Consider the following 18,141-nt stretch of genomic DNA (forward strand, 5'->3'; position numbering starts at 1 on the left):
ACCACTCAATTTTCGCCAAATCAACCGTTATTTTCCAAATCAGCAAAAAAAATATACAAAAAAATATACAAGTAATAGAAATATATACAAATTAGGCGGTAAAATTATTAATGACAATAATTAGAAATTAATAGTGTCTAATCAAATTTGTAACTTACACGAATTCATATTCTTATATTTATTATATTTTACCGTTATAAATAGTACAATAAATTATAACCCCAATAATTAATTTATTAATTTCTATAAATAACTCATTAAATGTAATAAGCATCAAATGTCATACTAATCTATTAATCATAATAAAATTTACGTTACAAATATTCAAACTTCATACTATTTGAACTACTTATATAAGTCTCTTATCACTATTTCATCAAATAACATCAAATTTAACACAAGAATTTATTTTTGCACTACACAACAACTCAAACTTACTCAATGAAACATCATTCTTTTGGACAATATCACCAAACAAACAGATAATTAGTTTATCAAAGTTCACGTGGTTTGTCTATAGAAAACATTAACACCCACAAATGAAGAAGAGTCTTTTTACTTAGAAATGATTATATTAGATGAAAAAGTACAAAATAAACATATTTATTGTATTTTTAAATTGAATTTACGAAAAAAATATTTTAATTATTTTTGCTTTTTATATTATTTCATAATACTTTATATATAATTGTATTTTAATATCGTTAAAATTATATTTCTTTCAATATGCTATTTATTGTTCTTTTTAATAATAACTTAAAAGAAATAAATGTAATCAATTTTTTAACTAATTATTACCTATGATTTACTAACACTGTCGGAAACATCTCTTCATGTAATTGTGAAGAGAAATATGATGAACATATTCAAACATTTGTTACAAGAAGAAAAAGTCTATACTATAAAAAATTTTAAAATAGAAGATGCAAATGATTTGTATAGACCAATTAAAGGTATAATGAAAGTAAATTTTTTACTCACAACTGTTGTGAAAGAAATTAAAGATTCAATTTTGAACATTTTCCAATACTATTTTGAATTTATATCATTTGAGACATTGTCTGACAGAGTGGATCAAAGAAAAATATTAACAAGTAATTTCACTTTATAATATTTCAATTATTCTAATTAAAAATAACTTATTCAAAAAAAATTCTACTTATTTTTGTTCTTTTTATTGTAGATGTCATTGGAAAATTACATGCACATCAAAAGATTAAGGAGAAAGAAAATCATACAAATTTAAGACACATCTTCGGAAGAAGAACATACATGCAAAGATGGAACAACAACACAATAGAAAGTGTATACAACTCAACAATTCATAAACAATATGCCTTCACAAGAATCTGCGACAAAAAGAAGAAAGTAACAACTCTGACAAAAAGAAGAAAGTAACAACTCTAACAAAAACCAATAAAGAAAAATGAGGACGAATGCCACATAAAAAGACTAAGTCCATCAACTAAAACAAATGCAAAAATCAAACCACCAAATAAATATATCACTTTGTACAACTTCAACATCTAAATCTTTTCTACTACAAATTATTTTAAACAAATTACCTTTTAAATTTAATTTTAATTTACACATATTTAATCTAATTCTACAAAACATAATCATTTTTAATATTTATTATATACTACCATTATTTTATTACCCGCGCATCGGCTCTCATTCTAGTTATTCTAAAATTTCTAGCATATGAAAAATAGAATTTAATTTTAATGCATTATCAATATAAAATGTAGTACATCAAAATTAAACTCATGAAAAATATATCTATTTTATTTTAGGACAAAGACATTTTGCTTGTTTATGTAGGTTCCTTCTTCAAATAAGTTTATTTCTCCTAATGTTTCTATATTTTTATTCTAAGATAGTTACTACACTATTCGTTAATTCAATCCATGAATTTAGATATGTGACTTAAGCTTGTAATAAATTAGTTTGGCTGTTGGTTTTGTATTATGGTTTGAGAACTAAATTCGTCAAGAAAAATAACACAAAATCGATGCATTTTATTGTTGTAGCATTTCACTTAACATTCAATAATTTTTTTCGCTAGTTTACACTTGAATCACCACATTAAACACGATGCAAAATAGCATCCACACATTATGGGTGAAGTTAGATCAAGTGTTGATATTTTTTGGTTTGTGTGGCAGAAATTTTCGAAGTATATATTTTGGAAATCATCTGATTTTTGTGATCACATATATATATGCAACAATGTTGATTGAAGCAAAATGTTGATGCAACAAAACTTAGAAATGAGAAGAACTTTAACAATGAAAGAGACAAATATTAATGAAGATTGGATGGTTAAGATCTTGATCTTGAATAATCGTTTTCTTAATATTTAAATGGTAATTAATGCATCACAACATTATTCGACAGCTGATATTAAATGTTGGATTTTTTTTAGTTGAATTAATCAACTTAGGTAAAAACTCACGTTCAATTGTATTCATGTGAAGTTGTTAATTAACAACCGTTAGATAATTGGACGTTTGATTAAATTGTTATCCAACGGTCTCAATTAACAACTTCATAGCAATTACATGTGAGTTTCCACCACCAACTTATTGGCCAGTAAATCCTTAATTGGACTTTAAATTTGCGACAGATTAGTTCTTGGCGTACTGAGTTAGAAAATACCATAGAAAACAAAAAAAAAAATCAGATGTTAGCATGTAATATGATCCAAATACCCATGAGAAAGGCTAAGAAAGTAAGGATGACAACGACACCTGAACTCATGGCCGGTAATTACCAGACCAAGTGTGGGGCGAGCTGTGACAAGTTGGATAGTGCCAAAACCAACGGCAATTCCCAAAAGAAGGTTGGGTCCATATATTTCAATTGAGGAATGCTAAAGAATCAGTCAAATTTATTGTTTTTTGCCCGTAGTTAGTCAGTAATGTTTAGAAGTGTGGGCTAAAAGTACGTTGTTAGATTACTAGACTAATATAAAGATATTGGTCATAAACAATAAATTCTTCTATATATATGGCAGTTTTTGTTTTGCAATGATCAAATACAACTCAGAAGATCCTCCACCACAGAAAAAGAAAAAGAAAATGGCAGAGAGTAGAACTCATGTAGTGATGCTTCCATGGTGTGCCTTTGGTCACTTGATACCATTTTTCCAACTTTCCATATCCTTGGCCAAATCTGGTGTTCATGTCTCATTCATATCAACTCCAAGAAACATTCAAAGGCTTCCAAAGCCACCTTCAACTTTGGCTCATACCCTCCATTTGGTTGAGCTTCCCTTGCCATCCTTAGACCCCGGCCTCTTGCCGGAAGGAGCCGAGGCCACCATAGACGTTCCCTTTGAAAAGATTCAGTACTTAAAAGTGGCAAACGATCAACTTCAACATCCAGTGAAGGAATTAGTTGCCAAATGGCTACCTGATTGGATCATCTGTGACTTTCATCCATATTGGATAATAGACATTGCCAAAGAATTTCAGCTGAAACTGTTGTGCTTCTCTGTTTTTTCGGCTCCGGTTCTAGCATTCTTTGGACCACCTGGTGCAAGATCAGGCCTCTCACGTCCAGAAGAACTAACAAAGCCACCAGAATGGATCACATTTCCATCTTCAGTAGCTTATCAGATGCATGAGGCCGTTGCTGTGTTCAATGATGGCTACCAGGAAAATGCTGCCGGGCTAAGCGACACAGAGAGGTTTTACAAGGTAATTGATGCCTCACAAGCTGTATTATTTCGAAGCTGCAACGAATTTGATGGTGAGTATCTGAATCTATACTGGAAGATACTCGGGAAGCCGGCGATTCCCTTTGGTTTACTTCCTTCAGAGAGGCCGGAGAGAAGAAATGTTGATGAATCTTGGAGCAAGACATTCGAGTGGCTTGACGCGCAAGCAACCAAATCAGTAGTCTTTGTGGGGTTTGGGAGTGAGTGTAAATTGAGTAAGGATCAAGTTTTTGAGATAGCTTATGGATTAGAGCTTTCTGAATTGCCTTTTCTCTGGATCCTTAGAAAACCAAGTTGGGCAATTCATGATCATGAATCTCTTCCTCTTGGTTTCGTGGAAAGAACATCGAAGAGAGGAAAAGTATGTATGGGATGGGCACCACAACAGGAAATTCTGGCACATCCATCTATTGGAGGATCTTTTTTTCATTCTGGTTGGGGATCTGTGATTGAGAATCTGCAATTTGGAAACACCCTTGTTGTGTTGCCCTTCATTGTTGATCAGCCTCTTAATGCGAGGCTTTTGGTCGAAAAGGAGCTGGCGATTGAAGTGAAAAGAATCAATGAAGATGGATCATTTAGCCGAGATGACATAGCCAAATCCCTTAGAGAAGCAATGGTTATGGAGGAAGGAGAGAAACTCAGAAACAAAACAAGAGATGCTGCTAAAGTTGTAGGAGACTTGAAGCTGCAGCAGGATTATATGGAAGAATTTGTCAAGTTTCTTAAGACAGGAATCTGGAAACAAATCTAGTTATACTTTAGGTAAAGCAGTGTTTGAGCTTTACAAATTGAAGGAAAGGAGCTTAGAATAAAGACAAGACAAATTGCCCAAGTTATCTTTATACTCCTATGCTAAAATATTTCATTTCTTAAGTATTTTGAAATAAAATAAAGAACTTAATTTTCATACACTATCAATGTAGAAGGGTTTTATGCAGATAATTAATTGTGTATTGCCACGTTAGTAAAAATAACTAATTTTTAAACTCATCTATTCTTAATATATAAAAGTAGATATATAAGCATGCACCACATTATTTTTGAGATATTTTTTTCCTTTTACTAATGCCATGTCAGCAATATTGCCTACTTGACACAACTTTAAAATCAACCACTCAATTCTTACCAAATCAACTATTATTTCCAAATCAGCAAAAAAAATAAAATATACAAATAAGAAACTAAAAAATAGAATCCAATAAATTTGTAACCTACAAATACATTGAATTCCTATATTTATTATATCTTACCGTTATAAACAATATAATAAATTTATAACCGCAACAATTAATTTATTAATCTTTATAAATAATAAAAATCCATATTACAAATGTCATACTAATATTATTAATCATAATAAATTTTACGTTATAAGTATTTAAATTCCATATCATTTAAACTACATATATAAGTCTCTTATCACTATTCTTTCACATAACATCAAATTTAGCACAAAAATTTTATTTTCGAACTGCACATTTCAAACTTACTCAATAAAGCATCATTCTTTCAGATTAGAAATCGAATAACTATCCAAGATCTAATGGTCATGCAATGAGAATCTGATGATCAGATATGACAAAAAAAATTACAACATGCATCATACATTCATACTTACTCAAATACCATATACCTACTAATAACATAAATTGAATATTAGAATAGGAAAAGATCTTCACAATTTTAGCAACTATAAACGAAATTGATAACAAATTAGGATGAAACTATGTTAAATGTAAAAAATATAGAAGAAAGCATATAAAAAAAAGAAACAACTACATTTGTGGCACATGTAATCAAACACCACAATATCCAACAATAAGGTAACTCTATATTTTTCATAATCTCATCTATCAAATTATTAGTTGCTAACCCAATACTTATTTTTGGTTCAAAATTTAATTAAAGGTTTTCAGATCAAAGTGTTACAACAACTTTTGTACTATTTGATGGCAACGCAAAAAACTTATTCGGCACAACTGCTTCAAATTTAATGACATTTCAGAAAAATAATGACATTGAAGGACCACCCCATCAAGAGATTAAGGAGAAAGAAAACCATACAAATTCAAAACACATCTTCGAAAAAAGAACATACATACAAAGATGGAACCAAATAACGCAATAGAAAGTGCATCAAACTCAACAATTCATAAAGAACATGTCTTCACCTACGACAAAAAGAAGAAAACAACAACTCTAACAACCAACAAAAATAAGGAGGACGAGCGCCACATAAGATGACTAAGTCCATCAACTAAAACAAATGCAAAAATCAAACCACTAAATAAAAATGTCACTTTGTATAATTCCAACATCCAAATTTTTTGTACTACAAATTATTTAAAATAAAACACCTTTTAAATTTAACTTCAATTTACACATATTTAATTTATTTCTACAAAACATAACAATTTTTAATATTTATTATATACTATCATCATTAATTTACCGTCCCTCGCGAGAGTCTCATTCTAGTTACTTTAAAAATTATCTAAGTGTATAAATCTGATTTGATGACCGTATAAAACTTTTTACAGTATTAGTAAATATAAATTAAATTCATAAAATGAATCCAAATACATTAAATTGGTAATGTACCAAATTTTCAAAACCATGAATATTCTTTTAACGGAAGTGATTAGATAAATTGATCCCAAATAAATTAAACCGACAAATTAGTCGTTTATTTATTAAAAATCCAGACAATTTAATCTTTCAAGTATATTAGTCACCAAAAATCTTTCAAGTATATTGTTTCTTAAGAAAACTTAAAGACTGGTTCATCATTTTATTAAGAAAATTAAGAACTAATTTTTCTTTCTACTTCAAATTGTTAGAGGCTAATTTAAGTATGCTTTATTAAAGATTGAAATGGTAGTTAATACACCAACAAAACACAATATTAGTTGGAGATCCGAGGACAAATTATGATGTAGATGAAAGAAGTGGGAACCAGTGGAAAAATAATGCAGAATAGTAAAATGACAAAGACCCAAGTAGGTTATGTGCATGTACTTCAAATTTTGGTATGTGACATAATACCATCATTATTAAAAGTTAGATAAGATACTCCACTTCTTGTGTTTGAACGGTTGAGATTTTTCTCCTTTCTCTAGATCTCTGGCAGTTTTGTTTGTCAATGACTGCATAGAACTCAGAAGATCCTCCACCAGAAAAAGAAAGAAAATGGCAGAGAGTAGAACTCATGTAGTGATGCTTCCATGGTGTGCCTTTGGTCACTTGATACCATTTTTCCATCTTTCCATATCCTTAGCCAAATCTGGTGTTCATGTCTCATTCATATCAACACCCAGAAACATTCAAAGGCTTCCGAAACCACCTTCAACTTTGGCTCATTTGTTAGATTTGGTCGAACTTCCATTGCCATCCTTAGACGCCGGCCTCTTGCCCGAAGGAGCTGAGGCCACCGTGGACATTCCATCTGATAAAGTTCAATACTTAAAATTGGCAACTGATCAACTTCAACAATAATATGTGATTTTCATTCATACTGGATTGTAGACATCGCCCAGGAGTTTCAGGTGAAACTACAGTTTTTTTCAGTCATTACTGCTTCGGTTCAAGTGTTCTTTGGACCACCAGGTGCAAGGGGTGCACTCCCATCTCCCAAAGATCTAACAGTACCGCCGGAATGGATTACTTTCCCATCTTCAGTGGCTTACCAGATGCATGAAGCCATTGCTATTTTTGATGGTGCCTACCAGGAAAATGTTTCCGGCCTAAGCGACATAGAAAGGTTTAACAAGGTATTTGGTGCTTCGCAAGCTGTGTTATTTCGCAGTTGTCACGAGATTGAAGGTGAGTATCTGAATCTGTACCAAGAATTGATTGGGAAGCCAGTTATTCCCATTGGTCTGCTTCCTCCAGATAAGCCAGAGAGAAGAATGGTTGATGAGTCTTGGTGTAAGACATTTGAGTGGCTTGATGCGCAAGCAACCAAATCAGTAGTCTTTGTGGGGTTTGGGAGCGAGTGTAAATTGAGTAAAGATCAAGTTTTTGAGATAGCTTATGGATTAGAGCTTTCTGAATTGCCCTTTCTATGGATCCTGAGAAAACCAACTTGGGCAATTCATGATCATGAATCTCTACCTCTTGGTTTTGTTGAAAGAACATCAAAGAGAGGAAAAGTATGCATGGGATGGGCACCACAACAGGAAATTCTGGCACATCCATCTATTGGGGTATCTTTTTTTCATTCTGGTTGGGGATCTGTGATTGAAAATCTGCAATTTGGAAACACTCTTGTTGTGTTGCCCTTCATTGTTGATCAACCTCTTACCGCGAGGTTTTTGGTCGAAAAGGGATTGGCAATTGAAGTGAAAAGAAACAATGAAGATGGGTCGTTCAGTCGAGATGACATAGCCAAATCCCTTAGAGAAGCAATGGTTATGGAGGAAGGGGAGAAGCTCAGAAACAAAACAAGAGACGCTGCTAATGTTGTAGGAGACTTGAAGCTACACCAGGATTACATGGCGGAATTTGTCAAGTTTCTTAAGACAGGAATCTGGAAACAGATCTAGTCCTACTGTTGTAGCAATGTTTGGATTTCCATTTAGAACTTCAAAGCTATGGCTTTCGGACAAAGAGCTACAATAGAATAACCTTTGACCAAACGTTAAGCTTTCCAAATAGGGATTCAAATATGCTAATAGATTCTTTAAGAGTGTTGATATGTGATTTCAGTAATCCTTTGTAAATGATAAATAAATAAACCGTAGCAGTGAGTTACCTATGTAAGTGAGTGAACATGGTTGTCTTGGTTTGAGAAGTAATGCAGATTTGGAATGAATATTTAAGAATGCATATTGAAATACAAATATAATGTGAATATGTGATCATCAATAGTAATTGGGCATTCATTCTTTAATTATAATAGACAGAAACAACTGGACAATCATCAGAGTTAGAGTTTAAAGTTCATCAACTGAGTGTGTAAGATTCTCACATGAATTGTGCTAAATTGCTGTTAGAACTGACATGCAAAATTAAAATCTGAAGTCAAAAGATGCAAACTACAAGTATTAATTACAAAAATACATTTGGTTCTCGCTTGGGAACTGATTTGTGTGAAATAATACTCTTCTTTTTCAGAATCTGTTTGGGGGAGTACATAATTTGAACCCAAAAGAGGAGAGGGGTAAAAACTTCTATCCAAAGACACCAGTAGAGCATGTTAATATCCATGCAGGCCTTGTATCAGTGTAAAACTTTGCAAGTATATGAATCATGTCTTCAAAAATAATCAACCTGGCAATGTGCTGCCAAGAGCTATCCCATGATTCTTAATGACCTGAACTGCATGCAGGAGAACGTCTTGTTCTGCAGCAAATAACTCATCTTTGCGCTGCAAGAAAAGAGAAAAATTAGATATGCATTAGAGATAAAAAGATGTGCAGCAAAATATAAAGGTGAATAAGGGGCAGAAAACATTTGAGAAGAACTCTTCCGAAAGCATTTTATAAACAAAAACCATTCACCGAGAAAATATCGACTGATTCTGGGATTTAGGTGGGTGCAGTACCATGTGTTTGAGGTTGTATCCAATAGTCAATTCTGCATATGAACTTTCCACTCTTGACAAGAAACAGTAAGGAACCTCTTTTCCCAAGAACACCTTTGCATGTGATCTTAGCATGCTTTTTATATCCTCAGATAACTGGGGAATCTTACTTAAATCCTCAATTTGCAAAGGGATTTTGCTGATGATGCCACGACACTCAGCACGAGATTTGTTCACTATAACCTGCAACGTATGCATGGAAAAGAAGGTTATAAGTATGATCACTGAGGACGCGAATCTGCATGTGCGAATAAGAGGCATGAACTTCAACAATTACAAACGTTATCACGTCTGTAGGAGAAGTTTCGTAGCACGAAATACGAAACATAACTTAGTCTTAGGAATACAAGACAAGACAAGGTAACATTTTTTTCTTACATGATGTATCCCTATTTATCTCTCTTATTAAGTTATTATGCATAAACAAAAGGACACAAGAATTATAAATAAATTTAAGTGACATGCAACAAAAGGACACAAGAATTATGTATCTCTCACATCTTAAGTTATGTTACAAAAACCCCGGAAGAAAGGGCGAAAGCAAAGCTTACCTGGCTAGAAAAAAAGGAATTCGGCACTATGACTGGAAACTTCTCAGTACTCAGCAACGATGTTGTAGTAAGGCCCATTTCCACCACTTGACCCTCAACTGAGCCAGCCTGCAATTTGTGCAATTTCTCAGACACGTTTTGGAAAAATAACTTCTACGAAATAAAATAAAAAGAAATAGTCACTAATTTGCACCTATTCAATCAACGTACTTTTATTGTATCTCCTATTGAAAAGGGCCTGGAAAACTGCATAGATAAACCACTGAAAACATTGCCAAGGATATCTCTTGCAGCAAAAGCAGTAGCAACTCCTGTTTGAAGGTAAAAGAGCAGCATAAAATCACCCATTTGTCATTCGCTCAGGACAGGAAACAGTGTTATAAAAGAAGACATTCAGTTCAGCAAACAAAAGAAAAGGACACATTATCAAACAGGAAAGAAACTCCTACAGAGAGCAAGTTATACATTCTCTTCTTCACAAAACCAAGTTATGCAATCTTTTTTCAGTTCAACTCATTCGACAATCCCAAAGCATCATAATCTGTAAAATATATCTATGGAATACGTACCTCCGATACCACCAACAGTTACAATAGATTGCACAGCCACACCACAAGCCTCAGCCAAAGCCATTATACCAATCATAAACAGACCAACAGATGAGATTCTATCTAGAGTGAGCAATTTCTCCCTGTCAAGTCCAAGTAAACCTTGATTGGACAGGGTACGATGAAAAACATTTGTCTTCCATCTATGCAAAAACCATACAAACGAAATAATCGCTGCACCCCTCCAAGCCGGCACAAGATATTGTGAAGTTATAGTTGTTGGAGCTACCATTGCACCACTGGAAATCAAAGTCAATTGTCATGAACTGAAAATTGAAAATTTAATACAAAAAAAAGGGACTAAAAATGTTTCTAAATTTGAAAGTCACTAACATCTGTGATAATGTGATGAAGGTAACTAAATATCGCACTGGGTCTTCCATAGCACCCCAAAAGCTTTTCTCATAAGTAACTTGTTCCCATGATGTGCTTCCAGGTATTAGAGAAATTGGGCCTTTCATTGCATATTTGTGAAATTTCCTCAAAATCCAAGGCATCAAAAACCAAGCTACTAGAGTAGCAGTTAATGTACTACCAACTGGAATAACCACCTTGTTAAGATACGGATGTGAATCAAGCAACTGTTGAGCATACGGAGTCAGCTCATCCGAGGCTTCTTTAACCTTTTCTCCAGCATGTGTTGCTGTCTCTACCACACTCTTCCATGTATCTTTCACCTTCTCAGCTAGATCACCAGCAACAACAGAATCATCACCAGCACCAGCAGCAATTTCTGTGCCATTATGATCCCTGCTTCCTTTGCCACCCAAAACCGACGAAAATGTCCGGCAATTCAACCCAGGGCTCATTGAAGCAAAAGGAAGAGCACCCCGGATTCGAAAGCTAGGCGACAACCCAGGATAAACTAATGCATTGTGTTTAGTAATAACAGGGGAACTACTTGCATGACATTCAGAAGGAATACTCCTAAACTGATTCTTCGTGAAAATTCGAGGTGACTGTAACTCCCTTTTGTAATAAACATTGCTAAGTGAATCACTAGGCAACCTTGCACTTCTTGCAAGATTCATATCCACACTATTGTGACACAGTTCAACATTCAGAGAACCCTTGATTGAACTCTGGAGGCGTTTTAAATGGGAAAACCTAACAGCAGCCATTTTATCAAAAACCTACAAGCAGTTCAGCATTTCAAAGAAGAAAAACAATCCATTGTTCGATAATTGATAATGGTTTTAATCCAAGTCCAGAATCACCTCAAAATCTGCAAATTCAAAAACAGTATCACACACCAATTCTCAACACAATTAACATGCTAAGATTCAATCACATTGAAAAAATATAAAAAGGAAAAAAAAATATATCAGAATGATTGAATAGGTTAGTGAACCCTAAGATTTTTGCAGAGGGAAAAAACACAAATGCGATACAGAAGAAAGTAATTGGTTTTGTGAATTCGATTTTCGTGCGTTTTCTGATGGAATCAAACAGCGAAAAACGGGAAAAGGAAAATATTTTTATTTAACAAAAAAAACTTGCACCCACCTTGTGCTAGCTTCTTCAACTTGAAGTGGAGCTGAATCAGTGAGGAAAACAGTGTCAAAACTCACAACAATCGTCATTTTTTTCGAGATTTTTTTTTTTTTTTGCTTGCAAAGTAAGACAAGAATAAGCAACAAATTAACTATAAAAATATTTAATAAAAAGAAGTAACTATAAATATCTTTTACTAATAATAATCTAAGGTTAAAATATAACACTAGTCCTTAGGCCTATAATTAAATTTAAAGGATTTTTTAAATAAATAATTTAATTTTTTTATTAACTGATATAAGTAATTTAGAGATAATTTATATCTTTAAATCTTATTACTTATCTCGTTTGTAGTTTAAACGAATTAATTTATGCATGTACATGCATAATCAATTCGTTTATACTATAAATAATATACATTACAATAAATTTAAAACAGTTATAAAAAAATATGCAAGTATTAACCTTTTTCTCAAACATATCAATTCTTTATTTCTTTTTCATTTTTCTTCTCCGCCCTTTTAGTAAGTTTAGAAAAAAATATCTAGTAATAAATATATTTTTGTAAATGTATATCTTAATTGTCACATGAGAAATAATAACGATACAATTATATTTGAGTGTGATAATTCTATTCTTTTACATACTCACTGGTTAAGTTCTCTTTCTGAATTTAAGAGTTTAATATTAACAAGCATAGATACTAAATTGCTAACTTAACAAAGAGAGTTTGAAATATTGGATATAAATTGTTAGCACCATTGGGAATTTAATTTCGTATTTTTCGGTTTGATGACGATGAGTATGTGTACCTAACATTTGATGTCTATAGAAAAATCATGACCCAACAAGTAATAGAGTTTTCAGATTGACGACGTAGGTGGTAATAGTTTTAGACGCTCGAATTTTGTCAAAGATAACCCACTTTTTGCATCACTACTTTTGCATTGTACCAACCCTTTAATTAAGAAGGTTTGTACTTTTTTAAATATCTTTTGTTAAAATAATATTTGAGTCCGATATAAATCTAAGGTAATATTCGATTAAAAAAACTAATATATTAGACTAAATAAAATAATTTTTGAATCATTATAATTTTTTTCAAAATTCTACAGTTGTCCACAAAAATGACAGAATTATTGATTCAAAATAATTTACAATATTTTGTTCTATTTTAAGATAAATAATAAAAACTTTACTTAAAAAATAGGATACAAGTTACACTTATCTTTATCTATAAGCATTATTATATATAATTACTCATGATCCCTAAAAAAAGAAGATAACCTAAAAAGATGAAGAAGAAGACACACAACAATTTTTATGATGTTACTTTATTACTCAATCTCCCAACTTGAAAATGAAATTAAGCACATAATAAAGAGTATATTTAAAACATTAAAAAGACTTAACATATGAAAAATTATAATAAATTAACTTGTATGAGATAAAAATCAAAGAATAGAAATAATGTATCATAAAAAAATATTACCGAATGAAAGAGTAATTGGTAAAAAAAAAATGAAATTCTCTTTTAGCATATAATTTTTTACAATGAATAAATTATACAACACAAAAATAGAAAAAATAAAAAAGAAATGAAATAATTTTTTTAATAAATTGAATAAATATTCACGATTATGTAATTAATGTGGGTATATAATTATTAGACAATAAATTACAAAAAAATATTAATACAAATATTTGATTTAATATAAAAATAAAAAAGATATAAATAACGAATAAAAATCTGAAATTTAAAATCAAAGTATTTAAAATTAAAGAAGGAAATAAAGAGAACTTTTTGATAAACAACGACTCAAAACATTAACGTGAATCAAATAACATATATTTGAGTTAATTATATTAATTAATATAATAAATTAATTATAATTGTTTGACTCAATAAAATAAGTTAAATAAATAAAAAATATCTTATAAATATTTATCTATTTTTGTTATATAAAATTTATTATCTATTTTTATTATATAAAAGTTGATACAAATTTATTATTAAATGAATTTATGATATATTGATTTAGGTGATTGTATCATGTGAGTAATTCGTTAAATGACAATTTTACAATTTTGCAAAAAAAAAAGTTTTTTATTATATAAAATATTAGAAAACATACATAAGTTAGTATTTAAAAAAGAGACTAATTTCACAAGACTTTTGTTATTATTGTTATAATTATAAGACATTATATAAAAATTATAAATATTTTTTATAAATGAGTCTTTAAGTTTAATATTAAGGTTTAATTATTTTGTGAATCTTTATAGTTTTACTAAATTTTTAATTAGGTTCATTTTTTTTTTTTGATTGAGTCCTTATATCATATCAGATTTTGTAATTAAGTCCCTACCGTGATAAAAAATGCTGGAATTAACGGAATATTCTATTAAATAAAACGAATATGCCTAACATTTGACTGAATATTCTATATAGTTTAACAGAATATTCCGTTAATTTCAATATTTTTGTCACGGTAGATTACAAAATCTGATATGATATAGAGACCTAATTGAAAAAAAATATAAAGAGCTAATTGAAAATTCAATGAAACTATAGGACCGATAGGATAATTAAACCTAATATTAATTTATATATTATTTAATTATTTTTTAAACTATAATATTTTAAATTTATAGTATATAGTATAATTAATTTAACACTCCATTCATCGCACGGATCTTAGTCTAATTCTATGTAAAAATTATAACACTTTTAATAATTATTAATCAAAATACATAAGACCAAAATATTAATGTAAATTAAAACAAAATCTATTAATTTATTCTAGTTAAATTAAATAATTAATATGATTAATTAGTTATAGCCAATGTGGTCAAATAAAATATTAAATAATTTGATATTTATCACCATCAAATAAAATAAATGATTAATTATAGTATGTTTAAAAATTATTAATCAAAATACATAAATTAAAAATTAATGCAAAATAAAACAAAATCAATTTATTTATTTCAATTAAATCAAATAATTAATGTAATTAATTAGTTATAGTTAATATGATAATTTTATCCAATCCTTTCTAAAATAACATGTAAATTATCCTCTATGATGTGTCACATCTTAATTTGATATTTGTTTTTAATTTGAGTTACTATCTTAACCATAATTAGATTATATTGTAATTAAATTTTTAAAAAGGGTAAATATATAATTTATTAAAAGATTAGAAATTGATTTTTTTTATTTTCCAAATCACGCTAACGGTGGTCCTAATCCTAAATTCTTCTTCTTTGTTCTCTCTCAATGTTACTCAACAACTCTTTCTCACCAGTCACTCAGTCAGCCTCTCCTGAAGTCTCGAACGGCCGAACTCCAGCGTCCAAAAGTCACGATAGCCGGCTCCTCTGATTCGTCTCGCCAGCTCTGGTGCGTCTCCAACACTGCACCGTCGTGTCTGTGGCTCTCCTACTCTACATCGTTTCGTCTCTTTGCTCCGGTGCGTCTCTCGTCGTCGCGTCCTTGTCTGTCGCTGCTATCACGAGTCTGCTTCACCGTGCTTGGACAGGTTGGTTTTCTCTCTTCTTTGCGTTCTTGAAACTCCTTATCAGTTTTTTTAGTTATTCAGTTGACTTATAATTTGATTACAATTTACTTGGGAGACACGGCAAGGATGAAAGAATGGGAGAGGAGCGAAAGGCCAAAAGCCATTACATAGAGTTAGGATACATTATTTAGAAATGATTTGAAAACAAAAGTCATGTCTCAATTTTTAATACTTTAAAAAATTATATAATTACCTATTTTAAAAATTAATTTAATTATAAAATAATCTAACCATGATTATTAACCTAATAACCAATTAAAGTAACACATCACACAAAGTAAGTTATATGTTACTTTACAAAAAATATGGTAAAATTCACCAATATATATATATATATATATCAATCAAATAAAATAAATGATTAATTAATTAATGTATTTAAATAAATCAAATCAAATAAATCAATAAATTCCTTTAAAAATATGTCATGTTAGTTATGTCATTAATTGAAAAAAAATTCAATTTTAATAATAAATATAATAGATTTAGTCCTTATAAAAAAGAAAGTTTGTAAATCAATTCCTTGTAATTATTTGTTAAAGCATCTGCACCATTATTATTATCAATCAAAATTAGAGATATAAATTTTGTTAACAAGTCATTTTATCCGTCTATTTCACTTGCTTATATTGACATTATGTGATATACACAATATATATATATATATATGGGACCTAGATGAATTATGTTAATCAAATATAATGAGATTTTGATTGAATAACTACACCATAGATACAATAACAAGTATACAAACATTTTTTATTTTTTTATTTTTTAAATAAGATTGGAATATATATAAAATATTCTTCTTCTTCTTTCCCCAACAAATTAAACTACTATTATCATAAGATATATAATAATTGAAGGGACTATAACACAAAATTGGAAAGTTGTCTTATAAAGTCATGGATATGTTATACTATGTATGCAAGTTTACAAGATCTTGCTTAATGTATAATCACTCAGGAAAAGTACCTAAAATAAGAAGCAATCACCAAACTATGTTTGAATCTGTTTCAGCTGAAATAAAATAAGAGAATTTTTAAGTATCTCAAATGTATTGTTCAAAATTTACTTGTTAGACACATTTGAGTAATAATGTTCATTGAAAAAAGAAGAAAAAAATGAATTGGACACAATAAAATCCACCACTAGTAAATGACATATCAATTGAAATATATATATACACACACATTTATCTGATATGTGTTATCATAGTAGTAATAGAATTTAATATTATACAGATAATTAATTATATATTGTTACATTATTAAAAATAATTAATTTTTAAATTTATTATTTAAAAATTATCTAAACATATAAATATAATTAAATAATTGTATAAAATTTCTTTTATATTATATAAAATTCTTTTATATTATCGGTGCATCAAAGTTATACTTTTAATAATATATTTAATTTTTGTAAGTGTTGATATTACATGTATAATCAATAATAATATAAAAATATGTTAAAAGTAAAATGTATCTCCATAAAAAATATATAGAGTGTTAATATAATGTTGGTTTTTGTCTTTGTTAACCTACTAACTTCATATTTAAGATATATAAGTCATCTTACTTGAGTAAAATAAGTTGGAACTAATAATTCATATTTCCACTAAACTTTTTTGTACTTTGCGTTTGACCTTGTAAGTGGAGTAGATCACGCTGTAACACTATTTTTTATTTCTAAAATTAGCATGTGAAGAAATAGAAATTAGATTAATTTATGGAAGTGGAAGACTACCAACCACAATCTCACAATAAAAGAATTAACTAAACCCCTTAAATACCATTAATATTTAGCAAGTTTTAGAGTCTTACAAGCATTGATGAGTTCACTTTTAGTTCCACGGGATAGTGAAACTTCTTATTCAGTTTCCATCCAAGTCTCCACAAAATCAATGATAATGTTAGTTGAATAATTCAACCAAGTAATAATCACTGATCATATTAACATTTCACCAAGGCCACAAGTTTTTTGGTTATGATATCAAATATATTCTCTTATTCATAATTTTTTTTTAATGATCGAAATAATTGTAAATTATAGTGGCTAATTTTTAAGTATTTTGTAAGTATTTTGTTGAGTCTGTAGCAGAATTTAAAATTCTAATAGATACAAAATAATATGAAATTAAATACTATTCACAATAATGTACTAAATATAACAAAGTTAATATGAAAAAATATGATATGATTACTCTATATAATATGATGTGAATTATTTTTTTTTTATTTTGACGATGTTTCAATCAATTACAATACTACAGAAATATATATATAATATCATCTATACTATAATTTTAATGAATAAGAATAAAATTCTCATATGAAAACTCTTTACAAGTTCTCTCCTGTTAAAACTCTTTGCAAATCTTATTTTACTTCCTAAGTTTGCTCTTAACCTTCCTGTATTCTCACAATTCTCCACTTCGATCACAATTTAAAAAACTGACTCAAAATTTGAATGAACAAGTTGTAGTAGTCGTATCCGGTTGCATAATCTTAACAATGACTGTCTACGTACCCTTTACCAGATCAAACGAAACGTAGTTCCTTTATTCGCCATGTAATACTTAACATGGAAT

The 18,141-nt window shown here is 29.8% G+C and overlaps 2 protein-coding genes and 1 pseudogene across 2 annotated transcripts; 2 read left to right on the forward strand and 1 right to left on the reverse strand.

Annotated features, from left to right (window-relative positions):
- The first annotated feature begins 2,918 nt into the window (after positions 1–2,918).
- On the forward strand, positions 2,919–4,636 carry LOC112732470 (UDP-glycosyltransferase 91C1). Its single transcript, XM_025781220.3, has one exon. The coding sequence runs from the start codon at positions 3,033–3,035 to the stop codon at positions 4,476–4,478; it is 1,446 nt and encodes a 481-aa protein (XP_025637005.1). The 5' UTR covers positions 2,919–3,032; the 3' UTR covers positions 4,479–4,636.
- A 2,145-nt stretch (positions 4,637–6,781) lies between these two features.
- Positions 6,782–8,494, forward strand: LOC112732483 (putative UDP-rhamnose:rhamnosyltransferase 1; annotated as a pseudogene).
- An 89-nt stretch (positions 8,495–8,583) lies between these two features.
- Positions 8,584–12,136, reverse strand: LOC112732475 (mechanosensitive ion channel protein 1, mitochondrial). The gene is made up of 7 exons (XM_025781222.3): positions 11,977–12,136; positions 10,804–11,695; positions 10,432–10,709; positions 10,073–10,173; positions 9,863–9,970; positions 9,273–9,494; positions 8,584–9,095 (listed from the first exon to the last, which is right to left on the reverse strand). Exons 2-7 carry the CDS (start codon positions 11,589–11,591, stop codon positions 8,994–8,996), a joined length of 1,599 nt encoding a protein of 532 aa, XP_025637007.1. The 5' UTR covers positions 11,592–11,695; positions 11,977–12,136; the 3' UTR covers positions 8,584–8,993.
- Between the last annotated feature and the right edge of the window lie 6,005 nt (positions 12,137–18,141).

Source organism: Arachis hypogaea, chromosome 2 (genome assembly GCF_003086295.3).
Source record: "Arachis hypogaea cultivar Tifrunner chromosome 2, arahy.Tifrunner.gnm2.J5K5, whole genome shotgun sequence".
NCBI lineage: Eukaryota > Viridiplantae > Streptophyta > Magnoliopsida > Fabales > Fabaceae > Arachis > Arachis hypogaea.

Bases quoted from the DNA above. Each gene is read 5' to 3' on its own strand.
- LOC112732475 (XM_025781222.3), bottom strand. From the start codon at position 11,591: ATGGCTGCTGTTAGGTTTTCCCATTTAAAACGCCTCCAGAGTTCAATC. The intron at 9,495-9,862 runs GTAAGCTTTGCT...CATACGTTGCAG, and splicing joins ATTCCTTTTTTTCTAGCCAG to GTTATAGTGAACAAATCTCG. The intron at 9,096-9,272 runs GTACTGCACCCA...CTTTTCTTGCAG, and splicing joins GATACAACCTCAAACACATG to CGCAAAGATGAGTTATTTGC.
- LOC112732470 (XM_025781220.3), top strand. From the start codon at position 3,033: ATGATCAAATACAACTCAGAAGATCCTCCACCACAGAAAAAGAAAAAG.